At 40.1% G+C, this 22,679-nt stretch overlaps 1 protein-coding gene across 3 annotated transcripts in view; it reads right to left on the minus strand.

Annotated features, from left to right (window-relative positions):
• LOC124723211 (glycogen debranching enzyme) overlaps window positions 1-22,679 on the minus strand; it is a 211,486-nt gene that overhangs the window by 154,945 nt on the left and 33,862 nt on the right. The window contains exon 1 of one of the 3 annotated variants that reach the window (XM_047248398.1): window positions 2,125-2,274. The exons of 1 other annotated variant lie outside the window; for it this stretch is intronic. In XM_047248398.1, the coding sequence (XP_047104354.1) occupies window positions 2,125-2,259 (135 nt within the window). In that variant the 5' untranslated portion in view covers window positions 2,260-2,274. Of the gene's footprint in view, window positions 1-1,731; window positions 1,882-2,124; window positions 2,275-22,679 lie in introns of those variants that run through there. One more of the 3 variants, XM_047248400.1, reaches the window with a different exon arrangement.

Genomic DNA, 22,679 nt, shown 5'->3' on the forward strand with positions numbered 1-22,679 from the left:
TGCTCAACAGTGAGGTCATCAGTGCAAACGCACTATTGCAATTTTGGCCATGTAGCCCTTACCAAGGGGAGCACTGTGAACAAGAACTTGATAATGGTCAGAAGGTCAACATTGTTTTACAGTCAAAGAGGAACATAATGTTCTTTAAAATAATTTAAGTAATTGTGAACCCCAGCCGCAAAAAGTTAATTCGTTGCAAGACTTGTCACTAGGCCATAATGTGAGTCCACTAACATTGACTGGAAACATTCCATGTAACTTTGAACATGACCATCAGAAAAGAAGGTTATAGAAAAACACTCTTGAAATTCCTTTCATGCTATCATACAGTACTGCATCTAGAAAGGTAAATATTAGTGCATCATGAATAGATGAAAAGAAGATTCTTGTCAGCCACTTTAAACAGTATTATTTATCACACACAAGAATAAGTTTTCAATGCAACAGACAAACTTCCATACTACCAGTGAAATAGTTTTGGCCAACAGTAACCCATATTTTGCACATCTGGCTCATTCATAATATTCACCTGTCTTTCCTTCCAGTAACTTCAACATATTTGGCATATTCAATAAGTCATTGGAAGAAAAGGCACAAGCCGTGCAATAAAAGTGCTGGAGATGTTCTGTTTAGTTTGACTGACATTGTGTTGAAAAATTATATATCTTTATAACACTTTCACATTCAAAACAATTCATTTTTTCATTTGACTTTCCTTCGACTCCGGAGCAAATGCATGTTCATTTCATCCAGTGTGTCCAACCACAGTCTCAAGCTAAAACCATTCAAATGGAATATTAGATTATGATATTACTAATACTGTGTTTTTGTGATAGCCTTTCTTCTATGCAGTGTTCAGTTAAATAACTGAGCCCTGTGAACATCTGCTGACAAATTTCTATTTAATTCACTGTTATAAGCAAATTTATAGATTTTGCTGTTCAGTACAATGTTGATCTATACACCAAACTAATTGAATGGTCTTAAAAAAATAAAAAAAGAATTCTCAAAATTAAATGGTGCAATACCACTTGCACAGTAGAAGTTGCACTGTTTGTGAACATCATCAAATTTCACTGCCTCACTTACATTGTACACAAATTAAATGGATACAACTCAATGTTGACATCACCACCTTACCTCATTTCCCCCTGCAAATCCCTCCTCTGATCCAGCTTATTATAAAAATATACTTCCTGATTATAAGACACAGAGCAATAAAATGTAAATCTAACTTCGTGCAGCCTAACCTGAAAGATTTCTTGCCAATGCTATGCAGATAAAAGAAAGTATAAATTTAGAAGAATTTTAAGGCTTGACAGAGAGAAATACATTAGTAAAACTCAAGGTGGTGTTGGTAGTTAGCTATATAATTATTCCCCTCCACCCCCACTCCACCCCTGCCCACCTCCAACCAGTTATATGTTCATCCATAACAAAACTATACATACTAGATAATAAAGGCAATCCATGTGAAGGTTATGTAGCAAATGATTAGCAAAAATATTATTGGTGTCATTTGTAACATCAATAACATTTGCTGGTGCAGGTCAAGATTTTTATTTGCAGAATTTATCTGGTGCAAACAAAAATTCTGAGCTAGTTACAGTAAATTATTTAATGTAGAAAACAAAACCATTACTTTTGCAATTGTTGACTGTCAAAAGCCATTTTTGCAGAGAATAAAATTAAACAAAACTTGCTTAAAAGTTATGACAAGAAAAAACAAACCTTGATATGATCTCCAGTCACACAAAAGCAAAATCCACACACTTTCAGAACAGTTTTCTTTAACTAAAATAAAAGCTGTACATACGTCAACACTGTACTCGATTCATGACACACAGAGGGGAAAAAAAAATTAGAACTCAGAATGCCTAGCTACCTTATTGCAACTAAGGCAGCAGCACAACTGAATTTTCAGTGTTACTGTTGTTTCATAAGACTTGGGATGTGACATTAATTCTTCTCTAGAGCTCAGTTCCTGGTGTAATATAATATCTTACAACCGGCCTCCCAGAAATGAATAGAACAAGGGAGACAAAGTGAACAGTATCACTGTTACCGTGACACCTGGCATATCATGTTCCTCCAGTCACAATGAGAACCAGTTCTGGTACTTACACACTTCTTGATTTTCTTGTAACAAAATCCTTCAAGCAGGTAAACAGTTAGAAATGAAACATTATCTTGAACTTTCTTAAAAAATGTTCCCAAATACACTATTAATTTCATTATTGCTAATTTAGCATCAAACATTTCACACAACTATATTAGACACAAGCTCAAATAATATTCCTTTGATAGTGTTATGACTGTGGTTACACAGTGAATACTATGAAAATAAAGTAACAGATCTTACACATAACTGTAAATACCCCTTATCAGTACAGATAACCCTAAATGACACTTGAAGCAGCGTGAGTGTCAAGTTATTTATGAAAACTGAAATAATCAATGCAAACGTGACATAATGAAAAATACAATTAAAAATAAACTACCGTAATTTACAGATGATGATGTAAGTGTTGAGGCATTTCATTTACTTAAGCCAATGTTAACATAATTTTATTTTTATTTGGATTAGTAAATGTTACATACATTTAATACAAGTCATTAATATTTTATCTGAATAACATACAATTAAGAAAATAAATTAACTAAGAAATACAGACCAATCTTTTAAAAGAAGATAGAATTACAAAGACACTTTCACGCAGTATTCTGCATCAGTACAGTGCAACAGAAAACAGATAGAAAAGTAATTACACAACAACCTGAACGCATGAAAATTGTAGTGGATAGGAGTAATAATATAACAACAACAAAAGAGAGAGAGAGAGACTGTTGATCCAGAAAATGGGAAAATTAGGAACTGAAGTCCACATAAAATGACATTCTTACAAGTGATTTGTTAATAACTGTAAAACACACCAGTATCAGCTGTTCCATAAGAAAATTACCCAACATACACAAGAAGTACACTGTCAATAAAACCTAAGCAAAGTTTTCCACTTCTCCATCATAAATAAAGTTACTTCAAACAAAAAACAGAATTATGAACCACGGTTCAACAAATATGGGCAGGTGAATGCTGCTGAACCATTAAAGTTTTATTAGTCACAGCCCTGATGAAGGTGATTTACTTGGTACACTTCTCCAATAGACAACCCATTATCCCAACTAATATGATTTTTTTCAACAGTCAATCATAATGAAACTTTCTATGCTTCACCTGCACAAATATTAGCCAAACATAAGTTCTGAACTTTATATTTATGATCATACGACTCTTCTTCAAGAACCCTACCCACTGCAGTTTTTGAAAAATATGTTATCAAATCTATACAGTGCCTTAACTCAAACAATTTTTCTCTATGTTAAAGAATTATTTTCTTTCATGTGTCTCAACATTTTTTATGATTTATTTAAAAGTTTACTATGATTGTTCTTACCCTTGGAAATTATGTTGGTATCCACAATACAATCATATTAATTAAATCTACAAATATCCACTGCAGATAAAATGATTGTTCTTTTCATATAAGTTATTCAACACAGATTGAGGTAAAAATATTTGCAGCTGAAATGTGGTACTTAACACCCTTTAGTTCATTACTAACAACACAGGGACATTTGTGGGCAGAAAATCATGCACTCTCAGTAGAATGTTCAATGTTCACTAATAAGCCTTACAGTAAAATTAAAAATGAATGTTGCAGTAGCAGACCTTGAAACTCGATCTTTAGGTTTTGTGGACAGTGGCTAGTAGCAACTGACACAAAGGTTAAATTGGCCATTTGAAACAGAAGGCGAAAGGAAGGGGGCAGAAAGAAATTCCAAGTCATTCAACTGGTGTGAACAGATGGATGAAATGGAAGAGATCTGGATTCTACTTCCACTCCTTTGTAAAATCTAATACATCAGAAATGTGCAAAAAGATAGTATTTTTATATCATTTGGACCTACTCTGTACCTAAAGACTGCTATTTTCTGAGCAATGATTCTCTTTTTTATGCACTTTATCAGAGATTACACAGTAACATTTTTAAGCACAAGCTGATATTATCAATCATCACATGCACAACATGGTAACAGCCAAGTCACACAAAAAATGCCAACATAAGTGAGTTTCATCTCTTGTAGACTAGCAGGGACTTTTTACATGATCTGTATCTGTTTTTCCGGTCTTGTTATGCCTCATCTATCGGTACAGAAATCTATGTTTCCTCTTTCCCATTATCTATTCTTAGATTTGGCCCAGTCATTTAATTGAAGGATGTCTATTTAATCTCTGTCACTGCACATCCTTTTCCCATAGCCATCATGCAATACAAGCTGACAGTGTCTGTTTTACATGAATAAAATATTTCAACAATCCGATGTTCCACATTTCCTCATGTTTCGACGCTCCTTGAAATTCTTTCCTTACTTTCCAATATATTTTTGCTTTTAATTGTACATCACCTGATCTGAAAAAAAACCTTGAGGTGAGAAGTTTGCAATTAGCTGTGCTGTTTTTCTGGGTACATATCATAATGCACTAAAGGTAAGTTTAAAAGCATCTTTCTGACATCTTATTTGGAATTTCCAGCTTTGGCTTCCATCACTTGCCATTGCCTAGGAATTTTTGCACTCTTTGTTGACTGACATTACTTATCCTATTTTCCTGTAATCCAGTTTCCTTTTCTAACATCTAAATTGACTCAGTTTTTCTACAGTCTTAACCTAGAAAGTTAGACCTAATTTAAACTAAGAGGAAATTGGATTTTTGTCTGGTGTGCTTGAACAATGTGCAAAAACACAGTGGTAAGTTCCTAGATTGAGCATTAACTAATGTTGAGCCTTCTCATGAATTTCAATGTTTGCACCAGATTAGAACTGAACAAAAATCTTTATTTTTCAGAGGCAATGTAGTACATGGAAGTGACAGGAAAATATCTGCTTCCAAATCTTACATTGGTATACAGATTAAAATGAGGTATATCAAAATAAAAAGTTTTTTGTTGTATCTAAAGCAAGCTTTATTAGTTGAGTATTTCTCTCTCCAAAATCCCCTATAATGTTACACATTTTCTTGGGACAGTGTACCAGCAGACAAGTTCTTCTGTAGACAGTGCAAATTATCCTACTTCCTTTCTTACGCATTATACAGTAACTCAGTTTGTCTAATTAGCAAACACCTTTTCTTCCTTGGGTCACACGTTGCAGTCAGTGTGGGTGTGACTGGCTTTTATTGTGTCTATTCTTAGTGCAAATCCCTACCAACTTCCCTTCAGTTAAAGTACCAGTTATTTACAAGTTCCAAGGATCATAACCATGATCTTTCACTACAGTGTGGAATGGTTCAGTTTACAATTATAAGACTTTTTCGGAGAAATATACTGCAACATACTGAGCATTTACATGACTGTCTTTTACTTTAATATGAAACTATCTCTAATCATTTTTCACATACAATAATTTATATTTAACTTACTTTGTAATAGTAAGTGTATACCAAGAAGCAGTAGGAAATTTTCATCTGTTTATAAATCACCCTCCATTGCTAGTACTGTCACCTGCCATCTGCAAATAGTTATTGCACATTGGCATTGAACATAGGCGGTGGTAACATTGATGTGACTGGCCCATGTAGAATATTCCTCAAATATGTGAAATGGAGCTATGTATACAGCATTAATGACAGAAACAAAAAATATAACACGTTTATTGGTGAAGTTTTTACCTTATTTGGGAAATTGTTTTCCCCCAAAAAGTAATGCAAATTAGACCAAAGCCTACAAAGAAGTCACAGATTACTCAAGGAATAAGGGTATCTTGAAAAAAAAAAAAGGTTTGGATGGCTCTAAGCACTACGGGACTTAACATCTGAGGTCATCAATCCCCTAGAACTTAGAACTACTTAAACCTAACTAACCTAAGGACATCACACACATCCATGCCCGAGGCAGGATTCAAACCTGCGACCGTATAGAATCACAGAGGAGGAGGAGGAGGAGGAGGAGGAGGAGGAGGAGGAGGAGGAAGAGGAAGAAGAAGAAGAAGAAGAAGAAGAAGAGGAGGAGGAGGAGGAGAAATGGATAGCTATAAGAGTAAATGATACATTGGTAGTAGTTGTGTCTACTGTTGCAGAACTTCTTAACAGAAATTTCATAACCGTTACTTACAATATATCACATCATTTAAATAACAGTTATGAAATGTCCACTAAGAAGTTCAGTAGATTCTGTCATAGAATATCTCAGGCCAGGCTTGATAAATAACTTCTGTAATATGAATATGATCATCACTGCACCAGAAGAAGCAATCTCCAAAACAAAATGTTTAAAATCCAAAATAATCTAGTAGTTATGAAAAAATATTACAAAATTAATTAATACTCTTCTGAGTTAAGTAACGTGTTATGTTATTTGTTAAACTGGTTATCCCTCATAGAAACATCGATTCAAATACCCTGGAGTTAGGCCTCTCTATAAGAAAAAAGGCACAGAATACAATAAAGCTGCTTCCCACTTTCGATTCTGCCAGCATTCTCAAAAATTTTAGAAATGGTAATTTACAAGTGGCTCTTATTCATCAAGACTGTCTTTATTTACTGTGAAGAGCTGCTACTAGGTGATAAAATCAGTTATGTCAAATAACAATATCCATGAATTTGTAACTATTGTAAAAATTAAAAAAAACTACATTGGCACTCATCAAAATGTGCAAAATAGTGTGTTCATTCGGGTTATATTAACAGTTAGCAATAACATTACAAATGGATTCATTCCTCATACTCAAAAATATGTTCTTAACCATCAGACTATAAACAATAAATAATTTAGGAATAAAGGTAACAACTCACTGAATATCTGAGGCACTGACTTATTGATAATGCACATAAACAAGAATAAGAAGTTAATTATATTCTATGATGGACTGTCCATTATCTTATTTATACACAACAAATAATATATTGTCAAAGTCACAGTTTGTATTTCTTAAGGGTTCCAATATTGAGGAGTCTGTTTACACATAAAGCAAGAATGTACATAACTCATTAGACAATAAGTTGTAGGCCACTGGTATACTACATGAGCTGTCAATGGTGTTTGAATGAACAAACCACAATATTATCTTGTGTAAATTTGAATATTATGGTGCAACAGGAAATATAGCCAAATGGTTCAAATCGAATGTCTCTGACAAGCCATAAAGAGAGTAAATAAGAAATAGTACTGTATTCAGTTGTCACTCATTATCCAGTTGGGAAACAACTACATGTGGTGTCCCACGAAGTTCCAATTTAGGGTCTTTATCTTTTATTTATCACCTAACATTATGAGACACCATGTTTGTTTTATATGGAGATGGTACAGACATTGCACTAAATAGTAACTAAGGTATGCAGCATGATACAAAATTCCTTTTACAGGTTTCTGGCAGTTGTAGAGGAGACATCATAGGTAAGGTTTTCATAAGGAACCCACATCCAGAAATGTATAGTTTGGATGTAAGATAAGTTTCAAGATCAGGCCACTTTCAAATATCCTGCTTCACAGTACACACACAGTGGAGACAATGAGCTCTTGACTTGGGTTCTCTACAGGAGCCCATGGCATGGGCAGTGTTTGGAGCACTGATCATCAGGTTTTCTTCTACAAGACAAAGGATGTCCTCTTAAAAGTCCTGCATCTCCAGGGAGCACCACATAGATCCTCCAAGTTGGGAATGTGCCAATGTCTCATAGGAATTATTGTTGTGGGGCTAAAGTGGTATGTGATGTCATAATTGTGAACTTCAAACTTATCAAATAGTACATTTCTGGACTTCAGCACCTTATTAAAACTTTATCCACTAAGTTTCCTCTACAACTTCTCGAGGCCTGATTTTTGTGTAAATTACTAAATGGTTTATGGCCAATTATATGTCTCTAAACTCCAAGAGGAAGTTACATGTAATTCAGAACTTGTAAGAGGTTTCCTCCTAACATATACCTAAAATGTGATGACAAGCAGAGAGAAAAGATTGACAGTATTTAATTCTTGGGACAACAACTTGACAATAAATTCAGTTGGGAGGAGCATACCACAGAATTGCTGAAGGACCTAAATAAATCTTTATTTCCACTGTGGTTGTTCTTAGAAATAGGTGATATAAAAATAAAAAAAAAAAAGCTGGCCCATTTTAATTCCATAATTCCATACACCACAATTTATTTTTTTTTGGGGGGGGGGGGGGGGTAAGTCATCAAGCCAAGCTGAGGTTTTGTGAGTGCAGACGTGTGCATCATCAATTATTTGTATGGGAATTCAGACTGTCCTGCAGAGGCTTGTTCAAGGAAGTGGAGTTACTAACTACAGATTTTAAATACATTTATTCCTTATTCAAATTTGCCGTAAATAGTATGTCTGTTTTCAAACCAACAACTCAGTTCATGGAATCAATTCTAGAAATAAGAATAAGGATTTACATTAAAGTCAGTTACTTTGTTTCAGAAAGGTGTCCATTACTTAGAAACTTACATTTTCAATTACTTGCCACCAGCAATTATAGTTTAGTTACTAATAAAGTTCAGTTTTAGAGAAGCCTGGTCCGCCACTGTAGCTAAGTAATCTGGCGGCTGGCTACCATGTGGAGGACCTGGATTCGATGCCCAGTACTGCCATTGAGTTTTCCATAGTGGGAAAACTACAGTATATTGGGTCCACTCAGCTTTATGATACAAACAGTAGAGCTACTAGAAGAAGGAGTGGCAACTCCAATGTCTAGAAAGTCCTGTAGAGGCCTGTGGTGTGCTCACCTAATGCCTCTCCAACTCGCATCCAAATGTTGTCATGTGACGCTGGATGACAAGATGTCTTTCAGTGGAGCCTAAAAGATTCATTGCTGGGTAACTCCACCTGTTCAATTGATTAATTTCTTAGCAGAATAAACTGATGTATATATTATTAATAATATGAGTGTAATGAACAATTTGACTATATCTGCACTGCAGTTATGTGACCATTGTAAATAACTGCTGTTGAGTCACTGTGCCAGCACAATGCAGTCATCTGGAACAATGTAACTGTACGGGGGGAGAGGGAGAGGGAGAGGGAGAGGGAGAGGGAGAGGGAGAGGGAGAGGGAGAGGGAGAGGGAGAGGGAGAGGGAGAGGGAGAGGGAGAGGGAGAGGGAGAGGGAGAGGGAGAGGGAGAGGGAGAGGGAGAGGGAGAGGGAGAGGGAGAGGGAGAGGGAGGGGGAGGGAGTGTGGATTCATCTGAAAGCTAGCAAAGTTCCTAATCTTGTTTACATGCCTTTTGACAACTCAATCCATCTATTATTTACTGACTTGTTACATTTACCCTATTATGTATAAAAATATGTTTCAGATTTTTGTCTTATTCCACATCCATGACGACCATTTCATTTAGGAATTGTGGAAGAAACATTAGTACATCTTCTTATATGTCATGTTCTTTTGACAAGTCATAGAAAATATAGTTTATCAACATTTCCTCATTTAACATTTATGTTAACTAATTGAAAAAAAAAGAAAAAACAGCATATTCTGTGGAGACTATAAACTATGAGACAACATTGTTCTCCAGTGCTTACATTCAGCAGATGAAATGTGTAGTACTGTTGACAAAGACATAGAAAAGGAATTGTGATACACTACGTGCTTCAGAACTAATAGTTGCTTTGTCTGGGAGGAGAAATGTATAGGTTGGGGAAGGTTAAAAAGGAAGGACGGAACACTCAGACCTAAGGATGACAGAGACCCCTCTGTAGTAAAGGGCAAGGGTAGATAAAGATGAACTGGAAGGCATCAGAGAGAGTAGACGAGAGAAGGTAGTTTGCTAGTTTTTCACTTTTGTGTGTGTCTATTGGAGGTATTACACATTTGAGCTCCTGGAGCTAAGTTCTGCCAGCAGTTCTGTCTCATAATTTATTAGTTTTCTCAGTTCAAATTTCTTTTTATATACATTCTGTGGAGGGGCACTTTTGAAATACTAATTGAAACTAAGTTTTTTTTTATATAAATGTGTTATTGCACTTGCATCCAAAATCTGTTACAGGATTTTCAAGGAGGAGTTAAGCAGTAGAACTGATTGGTAATTTTGTAAGTGAAGATGTACAAATCTTGAATTGTGTTTATTTGAGTCAGTAAATTAGCATCAACTTGATATTACAGTTACAGTCCAATTTGTTATTCTTATCAGATCTAATCATGAGTCATAACATCCTTATGCAAAGAAAATTCACATAACAAATATCTCTGAAGAATATCTATACATCAAGTTAGAAATAATAACTTAAGATTTTTTCCAGCCATCAGTAAATATAATTTCTGAACACAGTAACCATCTTATAAGAAAACTTTGTCAATAAAGTTTTGTGGAAATGACTGCATTGATTTGTCACTTGTGACACAATACTTGACACAAATGAAGCACATGCTGCACACTTGGTAAGAATTTCAAGAAAGTGTTTCAAACACTATGTAACACATTTTAATACATACATGCACAAACACTTTGGCAGGCATTAAACCTGGTCAAAATGGTCTTTGAATATCACAATGTATTTCATTTAGTATTTCAATGATCTTTCAATGAACAGCTCAGGCCTGTTCAGAAACACGACCACAGTAATATGTGCAAACATGATTTTCATTGGCACTATTTTTTGTGATAATGATTAAAATAAGAACCCTGCCATGGCTAAAGCAAGTGGTCATAGAAGCGGGTTGGACCAGAGCTGACTAAATGCTTTTATATCAGGGGCGGCCTGCTGATACAACAAGAACTGCCACTACAATGCAAGGCAATTACCACATTTGCAAGCTAGAGGAGGGATCAACATCATAACAACAACAACACAGCAGAAAGACAGAACCACTGTGGTGTGGAGGCCCGAATACTTCATGCCCGAGCCATGCGCTCTGTTGGTGCTAGATGACGGGAACCGATGCCTTGGCAAAACAGGTACGCACGATGCTCATATAAATATCCTTCATTTTTAGATATATGGATGCAGTCTGGCAACCACAAGCCTTGAGGAAGGTTCAAACCAGTCTATGAGTTGACACGAATCTAAAAGTGGCCACCACACAAATTGGCCTCCACTAACAGTAGGCTTATTACTGGCTCTGAGTCTGATGTTGTGGAGTTAATGCCTTCCAGCTGGTGGGTTGCCTCCAAACCAACTTCCAGTACCTGCCTGCCTCCTGCCTTGGAAGCCCCCTGTTCAAGACTGGGATGGTGCAGCCACCTAACTACCTCTGCTTGCGTGGGCATTCTGTCACTCTCTGCCTCCGCTTGCAAGGGCGGGCACTACTGCTGAGGGCTGTCTTCCTCTACATGGTCTAAAATAGGATTCTGTGCCTACTGCTGCATCCTGCCCTGAGCTGTATCCAGTCGGCACACACACACACACACACACACACACACACACACACACACACACACACACACACACACACACAGTCCAGCTGACAAGTGCACCTCACGCTTATGCTGAGTCACTGGCATCACTGCTCCTCCAGGCAAGCAGCACAGGAAGCTGCTGGAAACTGCAGGCAGCCTGCTTAGCTCAGTGCCTGCACACCCACTGTCTACAGAAGCAGCTCTGGAGGGCAGTGCCACCACAAATATTTGTTATGATTGTTGCACTGTGTTCATTAATAAAACGTATGTTTAATCAATAATGTTTTCATGTTGATATTCCAGAAAGCTACTAGGCTTCCAACCACTGCTCCACTACCACCCTGCTTGGTGTCATGAACTATTGGCTCCTGATACTAACAAACCAGTTCACCACCTAACGTAGTGCAATCCACACATCCCCCCCTCCCCCAGCCATTACAGCAAAAACATTTTCAGCTGCTAAAATTGGACACCAAAAGTATTATTAGTGTAATGTCATTATTTACTAGAGAACTGAAGGATGTTTTGTCAATACATAGGTGACCTAAATGTGAGAGTTTAGCACGTGTTTCATGTCAGGTGATAAGACATCAGTAGATTTTCAGATTTGACAGATGTCAGGATATTCAACATGTTTGACATTTAGCTTGTTACAGAGACTGTTTCATTTATGTGATGTATTCCTGGACAGTACATCACTCAGTATGCTTGTTACACCATTGAGACCACTCATAAGGCAGAGTACATGATAGAATGAAGGGTATAAGAAGCAATTACAAATGACTGCCACATGAATATGCCACATCAGAGCAGGAATCTTTCTGGGAAGATTAACAATGTTAAACAAAGCAAGATATCCAAAGCTTTTATTTGATGCAGTAACAACAGTATGCACCACAGCTGCAGTCATTGCCTGTGTATACGTGATCACAAAATCTTCATTACACAGAAACATGCTCTAAGGAAAGTATCTTGTGTCCATTCTGAACATCATGTAGGTAGTTCATCACCAACTTTGAGTCCATACAGAACCATTGTGCACAGTGAAATCAGTCACAATGCCATTGGTTTTTTATTATTCTTACGGATCCAGATTTCAGCTATAAATAGCCATCTCAAGGAATTTGAGTGATTTATAATCCAACAACTTCCAGCAGTTCATGTCACCATATGACTTTACTGGTGTACAGGCAAGAGAAAACTGCCAGTCAGTCAGTTTCATTACTTTTGTCTTTCTTTGATTTACTCTCAATCCATATTCTGTACTCAGTAGTCTGTTCATGCCATTCAGCAGATCCTGTAATTCATCTTCACTTTCACTGAGGATAGCAATGTCATCAACAAATCTTATCATTGATATTATTTCACCTTGTATTTTAATTCCAGTCTTGGACCTTTCCTTTATTTCCATCAGTGCTTCTTTGATGTAGTGATTGAACAATAGGGACCAAAGACTACATCCCTGTCTTACATCCATTTTAATCAGAGCACTCTGTTCTTGGTCCTCCACTCTTATTAGTCCTTCTCGGATCTTGTACATATTGTATATTACCTGTCTCCCCAGTAACTTACCCCTATTTTCCTCAGAATTTTAAATGTCTTGCACCATTTGAAATTGTCAACAAATCCTATGAATGTGTCTTGATTTCTCTTCAGTCTTGCTTCCATTATTAATGGAAATGGCAGAACTTCCTCTCTGGTGACTTTACCTTTTCTAAAGCCAAACTGATCATCATCTACCACATCATCAATTTTCTTTTCCATTCCTCTGTTTATTATCCTTGTCAGCAACTTGGATGCATGAACTGTTAAGCTGATCTTGTGATAATTCTCACACTTGTCAGCTCTTACAGTCTTTGGAATCATGTGGATGATATTTTTCTGGAAGTCAGATGGTATATCATACATTCTACACACCAACATGAATAGTTGTTTTGTTGCCACTTCCCCCAATGATTTTAGAAATTTTGATGGAATGTTATTTATCACTTTTGCCTAATTTGATGTGAAGTCTTCCAAAGCTCTCTTAAATTCAGATTTAATACTGAATCTCCTTTCCCTATCAACTCCTATTTCTTCTTCTATCACATCAGACATGTTTCCCCCCTCATAGAGGCATTCAATGTCCCCTTACCACCTATCCGCTCTCCTCTCTGCATTTAACAGTGTAATTCCCATTGTACTCTTAATGTTACCACTCCTGCTTTTAATTTTGCCGAAGATTGTTTAGACTTTTTATATGCTGAATCAGTCCTTCTGACAATCACATCTTTTTTTATTTCTTCACATTTTTCATGCACCCATTTCACCTTAGCTTCCCTGCACTTCCAGTTTATTTCATTCCTAAGTGACTTGTATTCCTGTATTTCGCTGAACATTTTTGTGCTTCCTTCTTTCATCAATCAACTGTAGTATTTCTTCTCTTATCCATGGTTCCTTTGCAGGTACATTCTTTGTACCTATGTTTCCATTTCAACTTCTGTGGTTGTCTCTTTCAGAGACGTCCATTCCTCTCCAACTGAACTGCCTACTGAACTATGCCTTATTGCAGTGTCTACAGCCTCAGAAAACTTGAAGCATGTCTCTTCATTCCTTAGTAATTCCATATTGCACTTCTTTGTGTACTGATTCTTCCTGACCAGTCTCTTAAACTTTAGCCTACTCTTCATCACTACTAAATTGTGGACTGAGTCTATATCTGCTCCTGGGTATGCTTTACAATCCAGTATCTGATTTCAGAATCTCTGCCTGACCTAGATGTAATCCAACTGAAATATTCCTGTCTCTCCTGGCCATTTCGAAAAATACCTCTTCCTCATGTGATTCTTGAACAGATTATTCACTGTTACTAGCTGAAATTTATTGCAGAACTATCTAGTTTCTCTCCTCTCTCATTCCTAGTACAAAGTCCATATTCTCCTGTGACCCTTTCTTCTACTCCTTCCCCCACAACTGCATTCCAGTCCACCACAACTATTAGATTTTCAGTTCCCTCTACGTGCTGAATTACACATTCAGTATCCCCATATACCATCTCTGTCTTCTCATCTTCAGCTTGCAACGTGGGCAGGTATACCTGAACTATTATTTTGTATGTTGGTTTACTGTCAATTCTGATGAGAACAACCCTATCAATGAAATGTTCAAAGCAACACCCTCTCTGCCCTACCTGACACGTTCTAGAGTAAGTTGTCATGAGTATGGGAGGGTGCTCACGGGGGAGGGGTTCAGTTTGCAGGGGGGAGGGAGCTCGCAGGGGGATGAGGGGTTTGCAGAGGGAGGCATCTCGCAGGGGGAGGTGGAGTTCACAGGGGGTAGGGAGCTCACAGGGTGGGGAGGGGGACTCGAGAGGGGGGGGGCTCACAGGGGGGGGGGGTGAACAGTGGCTCACAGGGGGGAACAGAGCTTGTGGGAGGGGCGTGGCATGCAGGAGGGGGGCGGGGCTTGCAGGGAGATGGTGGTGGCATGCTGTGCTGGAGGTGGTGGCGTGCTGTGCAGGAGGGGCTCGGGGCTTGCAGGGAGGGGGGTCGGGGCTTGCAGGGAGGGGGGGGGGTGCAGGAGGGGGACAGGGCTCCTTGGGGGTAGTGGCTCATGGGAGGAGGAGAGGCGACTGCGACTCGTGTGTGTGTGTGTGTGTGTGTGTGTGTGTGTGTGTGTGTGTGTGTGTGTGTGCGCAGTGGGTGGGAGGTACCATAACAAGGGAGTGGTGGGGTACCGTACATGCATAGAGGGATGTTTGCATAAATGTGCACAGGGAGAGAAGCCTGGGTACGTGCAGGGAGGGAAACCTGCATACGCACAGGGAGGGGAGCCTACATATGCGCAGGGAGGGGAGACCGCGTACACACGGTGAGAGTATGGAAATAGCACATACATAGGGGGGGGTGTAGCATACATGCAAGAGGGTAAGAAAGAAACCGTATGTGGTGGGGGAGATACCATAATCAGAGGGTGGTTTGAGGGAGATATCCTAAGCATGGTGGGGTGAAATATCGTTCATGAGAATGAGACATCATATGCACGTGGGTGAGAAGGGAGATAATGTGCATGTGTAGATATACAGGGGTAACATATGTACATGGAGGTAGGAGAAATAACATACACACGTAGAGGTAAGGGAAATAACACATGCACATTGAGGTAGAGGAAATAATGTTCACATGTTGAGGGGTTTCAGGAGGTAATTTACACATGGAGTTGTAGTGGGCAGATACTGGCCATGCAGGGGTGTGTCACGCAGATATCATACATGGTGTGGCATGGTGCTCAGATATCACATGCACAGGAGCTCTGGCCTGTAGACACTGTACGCACAGGAGCCGTGGTGAGCAGATACCGTATGCATGGAGGTGTGGCAGGCAGACACCGAACGCACAGGGCTGTGGCGGGTAGGTAGCATACATGCAGAGCTGTAGCAGCCAAGAACTGGGCACACGGTGGGCAGATACCAGTCACTCAGGGGCAGATACTAGATGCTTGGCAGCAGATACCAGATGCTCAGGGGCAGATAGTGGATGCTCAGGTTCAGATACTGGATGCTCGAGGGCAGATACCAGATGCATGTGGGGCAGATACCATAAGTGTAAGTGCTTGGGGGCAGGTACTGTACACATGTAGGAGATGAGGGGTTGCAAATACCATATGTATGGGATGGGGGACAGCTAACTGACATAGGGGATGGGGGTGGGGGAGGGCAGATACCAGGCATAAGGTGGCGGAAAGGGGGGCAGATACCAGGCATAAGGTGGCGGAAAGGGGGGCAGATACAAGTCATCAGGTGGCAGATACCAGATGTGAAGTGGAGATGGGAGATGGGGAGGGGGGGGGTTGGCGGTGGAGAGGGGGGCAGATACAAGTGATGAGATGGCAGATAGCAGATGTGAAGTGGAGAAGGAGGAGAAGAGGTGTATGGTGGTGGTGGGTGGTGATGGGTGGTGGACATATACTGTATGTCGGGGAAGGGCATGCCCAAATAACTGATGCCCTCAGGAGGGATGGGATATAGCGTATATGCTGGGAAGGAGATATATTGTATGTCTGGGGGTAGGCATAATGTACAGAAGTTGGCAGGGAGAGATAATGTATGAAATGTGTGGGGGGGTGGAGAGGAGGGGGGGGGGGAAGATAATATATGCACAGGGTCTGTGTGGTGGAGAGATACTGTACACATGGGGGGAGAACAATGAACGCATGGGATGGGAGATGAAGTATACACTAGACTGTACATGGTGGGAGGCAGATACCATATGGAGACCAGTACGTGGGGGGAGAGGGGGGGAGGGAGAGAGAACACACTACAGGTTGGGGATGCACCACACGTGAGGGAGGGGCAGGTATCGTACTCTGGAAGTGTAGATACCATACGTGATGGGAGATGTCATATATGATGGTGAGTTACTGTATGTGATGGGGAGATACTGTACACATGGGGAGGTTACTGTACGCTGCAGGGGTGATACTGTAAGCAAGGGTGAGACATTGTACACGGGGTGAGATATACTACATATGAGTGGTGGAGATATTGTATGAGGGAGGGGGGATTGAGGCACCATATGTGGGGGTGGAGATTACCATACATGGAGTGGAAATATGATACATGAAGGAGTGGAGATGGCATACGTTGGGGAGGTGTTGTGCGTGGAGGAGGATACCCTGTGCAGGTGGAAGATACCATATGTGGGGGACATGGAGCAGATACCTTACACCAGGGGGAGATACTGTAAGTAGGGGGTGTGTAGGAGGGAGGTACCGCATCCTGGTGGGAACATACACTGTGAGGGAAAGCATGAATATGGGGAGATAGGGTACACAGGGAAGAGAGGTTGTATGTGGGGGATAGTGTAAGCAGAGAGGGAGAGTGTATGCACGGGGAGAGGGTACACAAGCGGGATGGATATACAGCGGGGAGAGGGTACACAAGGGGGAGGAAAGGCTGCAGAGGGGGAGGAAACGTTACGCATGGGGGAGATGGTATGCAGGAAGGGTGAGGGTACACGGGAAGGGCGAGAGGGCACACGGGAAGGGCGACAGGGCACACGGGAAGGGCGAGAGGGCACACGGGAAGGGCGAGAGGGCACACGGGAAGGGCGAGAGGGCACACGGGAAGGGCGAGAGGGCACACAGGAAGACAGTACACGAAGGATAGAGGGTACACAGGGCAAGGGGGAAGGGTACGCAGGGGGCTACAGGGTACGCAGGGGGGCTAGAGGATACGCAGGGGGCTAGAAAGTACGCAGGGGGCTAGAAAGTACGCAGGGGGGCTACAGGGTACGCAAGGGGGGCTAGAGTGTACGCAGGGGGGCTAGAGGGTACGCAAGGGGGGCTACAGCGTACGCAGGGGGGCTAGAGGGTACGCAGGGGGGCTAGAGGGTACGCAGAGGGGCTAGAGGGTACGCAGAGGGGCTAGAGGGTACGCAGGGGCATAGAGGGTGCAAGGGGGGTGGAGTAGAGGGTACTCAGGAGGGTGTAGAGGGTACGCAGGGGGGAGAGGGTACAAAGGGGGGGGGGGGAGAGGGTACGCAGGGGGGGAGGGTACGCAGGGTGGAGAGGGTACGCAGGGGGGAGGGTACGCAGGGTGGAGAGGGTACATAGGAGGGAGAAGGTATGCAGGGGAGCAGAGGGTATGCAGGGGAGCAGAGGGTATGCAGGGGAGCAGAGGGTATGCAGGGGAGCAGAGGGTATGCAGGGGAGCAGAGGGTATGCAGGGGGCAGAGGGTATGCAGGGGGGCAGAGGGTATGCAGGGGGGCAGAGGTTATGCGGGGGGGGAAGAGACCACAGTCTGTGGTCTGTGTTCCCCAAAAAATTTTCTATGTGATGGTTTCAGTTTAAGTTATTTGTAATTGTAACTCCTAGTTATTCAGCTGAATCAACACCCTTTAAGTTTGTGTTGTTGGTTGATTTGGGGAAAGGGACCAAACAGCAAGATCATTGGCCCCAACGGAGTAACGAAGAATGGGGAAGGCAGTCAGTTGCCCCTTTCAAAGGAACCATTCCGGCTATTTGCCTGAAGCAATTTAGGGAAATCATGGAAAATCTAAAAAAAGGGTGGCCGAGTGCAGGTTTGAACCATCGTCCTCCTGAATGCAAGTCCAGTGTGCCAATCACTGCACCACCTCACTTGGCAGTTTGCATGATGTATTGTGTAACTGAAATTTAATGGTTTTTTAGTACCCATGGGGCACCTCACAGTTTTTACTGTTCAAAGACAATTTCCAAGTTTCACATCATACCGATGTCTTGCCTAAATTAGTTCTTATCTGATGACTTTACTGGATGCTAAACAACAGCATCACTTGAAAACTATGTAAGAACGCTGCTCAGATTTTCTCCTAAATCATTTATACAGATTAAGAACAGCTGTGGGCCTATTAACACCTCCTTTGGGAACCCCAAATACAAATTCAGTTTCAATAAATCGACTTCCTATTAATTACTATGAAATGTGATGTTCCTGACAGGAAATCACTAATACTTGTGGGAATGAGAGTATACAAGCAATTGAAACTACACAGAAGAGTGAGAATAAGCTTGGGCGTGGTGAAAATGGGGGTGGGGGATGAGTAGGAGAAAATAGCCCTAGGGATGAGGAGATGTGATCAGGACTATGGATAAGTAATATGTAATTACACTGAAAAGCCAAACAAAATGGTAAACCTGCCTAATATCACACAGGACCCCCGCAAACACAACATGGCATGGACTCGACTAATGTCTGAAGTAGTGCTGGAGGGAATTGACACCATGAATCCTACAGGGTTGTCCATAAATCCATAAGAGTATGAGGGGGTGGATATCTCTTCTGAACAGCACGTTGCAAGGCATCCCAGATGTGCTCAATAATGTTCATCTCTGGAGAGTTTTGTGGCCAGTGGAAGTGTTTAAACTCAGATAAGTGTTCCTCGAGCCACTGTATAGCAATTCTGGATGTGTGGGGTATTGCACTGTCCTGTTGGAATTGCCTAAGTCCATGAGAATGCACAATGAACATGAATGGATGCAGAAGATCAGACAGGATGCTTACGTACATCTCACCTGTCAGAGACATATCTAGACTTATCAGGGGTCCCATATCACTCGAACTGCGTACGCCACACATTGTTAGAGAGCTTCCACCAGCTTAAATAGTTCCCTGCTAACATGCAGGGTCCATGGATTCATGAGGTTGTCTCCATACCCACACTCATCCATCCACTCCATACAATTTGAAACAAGACCCTTCCAATCAGGCAACACGTTTCCAGTCATCAAGAGTCCAATGTCAGTGTTGACGGGCCCAAGCGAGCTGTAAAGCTGTGTGTTGTGCAGTCATTAAGGGTACATGAGTGGGTCTTCATCTCCGAAAGCCCATATTGATGATGTTTCGTTGAATGGTTCGCACGCTGACACTTGTTGATGTCCCAGCATTGAAATCTGCAGCAATTTTTGGAACGGTTGCTTACTACTGTAACGTTGAACGATTCTCTTCAGTAATCGTTGGTCCCATTCTTGGAGAATCTTTTTCCAGCTGCAGCGATGTCAGAGATCTAATGTTTTACCAGATTCCTGATATTCAAGGTTCACTCATGAAATAGTCGTATGAGAAAATCCCCACCTGATCACTACCTTGGAGATGCTGTGTCCCATTGCTCATGAGCCAACTATAACACCACATTCAAACTCACTAAAAGCTTGATAACCTGCCATTGTAGCAGCAGTAAATGTTCTAACAACTGCACCAGATACTTGTTGTCTCATACAGACACTACCAATCAAAGCACCATATTGTGCCTCTTTTAATATCTCTGTATTTGAATATGCATGTCTATACAAGTTTCTTTGGCGGCTCAGTGTATCTATGAATGGGAAGTTAAAGTATTGTATTTTCTCCAGTTGGGAAGTCTTTACCAGAATGGTAAATATTTCAGAAGGCTGCACTATTGATACAACATGCTTTAGAGGTCAATATAAAGGTGACACCATGTAATCACCGGGCTGGAGAAGTAAAATAGCAAGAATTACAGACTAGCATAATTTTTATGCAGAATTAAAATGGAAAAAGGAGAAGTTGCAACATATGTTAAAAGTCTAACACATAGTACAAATTTTGAAACAAATAGTTTTTGTTTCGATCATAAGCTATAAGTATGTGCTTCTGATATAACAATCTAGGAAACTTTCACCTACTTATGAGAAATCTAAATGCATTATTAAGCAACCCGTCGGACAAGAAGAAAGGGTTAGTGGTTTCTGGAGATTTCAATGTGGATTTCTTAAAAGATATGGACAGGAAAAATGAACTAGAATCATTATTAATTTCAGTAGTCAATTTTCCAAACTGGGTGCAGCGAGATAGTAGCACAATGATAGTTGTTAATGGACTATTTGACCATGATGCACAGTTAATGGAATAAACAATAGAGTAATTGACAGCCCTGAGGCACGTTCATACAGAGCAGTGGGGCTTATTAATGAGAACAGTATATGATGTTTTAAGAATAAGTTAAAAGACATGGTATGAAATGAGGTGTATACAGAAAGATGTGCCCACATCAGATTCAATTTATTCCATAGTAAATTTGTGTCGCCGGCCACGGTGGTCTAGCGGTTCTGGCGCTGCAGTCTGGAACCGCGGGACTGCTACGGTCGCAGGTTCGAATCCTGCCTCGGGCATGGGTGTGTGTGATGTCCTTAGGTTAGTTAGGTTTAAGTAGTTCTAAGTTCTAGGGGACTTATGACCTAAGATGTTGAGTCCCATAGTCCTCAGAGCCATTTGAACCATTTTAAATTTGTGGCAATCACTACAAAATTGCTTTCCTAAAAAGTTATCCACAAAATCCATAAAAAAACAAGCCATGGATGACTTAAGGAATCAAAATCTCATATAAGAGAAATAGAGAAATTTATACAAAGGCACAAATAATTCAAAATCTGACATTACCTGAGTAGCATGAAAAGTATTGTAATATTTTAAGAAAAGTCATTAAAATGTCGATAAGCATGTACATCCCAACATAAACTAATAATGCAGATAATGAAGACTAAAACCATATGGGATACTGTCAGATGTGAGACAGGACAGCCAGTCAGTGGCAATATCCCATAACAATTAAACTAAATGACAATGTTGTGACTGTTAAAAGTATTCGCAACTTGTGAATTATCAGTCACTTTCTAAATCTTTTAACAAAAAAAGGATCAAATGGTTCAACTGAAGAAGCAAGAGAATATACTGAAAATGTCATTACACAAAATGTTAAGCAACTACAAGTAGCACTGACATACATCAATGAAATTAATGGAATCGTAAAAATTCTGTAGCACAAAAGCTCATATGGCACTGATGGAATTTCAAACGGAATTCTGAAAGATTGTTCTGACCTAATAAGTAATGTCCTTAGTGGTATATGTAATGCATCACTGGCATGGGGAATTTTCCTAGACAAATTAAAATATGCAATTGTTAAACTTCTTCACAAGAAAGATGGAAAGAAAGACTTAAATGATTATCATCCAATTTCCGTAGTAACATCTTTTTCCAAAATATATGAAAAGGTAATGAACTTGAGAGTAGTCTCACATTTACATAAAAACAATTTACTTAGCATATCTCATTTTGGATTCCAGAAAGGTTGCTTGACAGATAATGCTATTCAAATATTACAAGCCTTTCATTTTACACTCTTAGGAAAACTCATGTTTTATGGAACTGATGGCTTAACACACTGCTAGTTTGAAACATACTCAACAAATAGAATTCATAAACTTATGCTGAATAATTCAAACAATGTTGTAAGGATAGCAAAATTTAGTGGCAGGTGAAAAAATAAAAAACTGAGTCTCATGGGGTTCAATTTTTGGTCCACTCATATTCCTTATACACGTGAACGAACTCAAGTATAATAATACCAACAACTGAAGTACCACATGAACAGGAGTCAGCAAATAGTGTAGAATGCTCCAAAGTTTTGGGTATACATATTGATGAAAACTTGAACTGGAAGAAGCATATTACTGAGCTGCTACAACAATTAAGTTCAGCTACTTTTGCACTCCACATAATTGCTATTCTGGACACAAATGAATCAACCTTCAGACATAATTTGCATATTTCCAATTAACAATGTCTTAATGAATAATTTTTGGGGTAACTCATTGCGTGAAAAGAAAGCACTGATTGAACAAAAGCAACCAGTAAGAATATTATATTGTGTTCACCCAAGGACATGATGTATGAACCTCTTCAAGGAGCTAGTCATTTTATCTGCACCATCACAATACATATGTTCACTACTGAAATTTATT

Source organism: Schistocerca piceifrons, chromosome X, assembly GCF_021461385.2.
Source record: "Schistocerca piceifrons isolate TAMUIC-IGC-003096 chromosome X, iqSchPice1.1, whole genome shotgun sequence".
Taxonomy (NCBI): Eukaryota; Metazoa; Arthropoda; class Insecta; order Orthoptera; family Acrididae; genus Schistocerca; species Schistocerca piceifrons.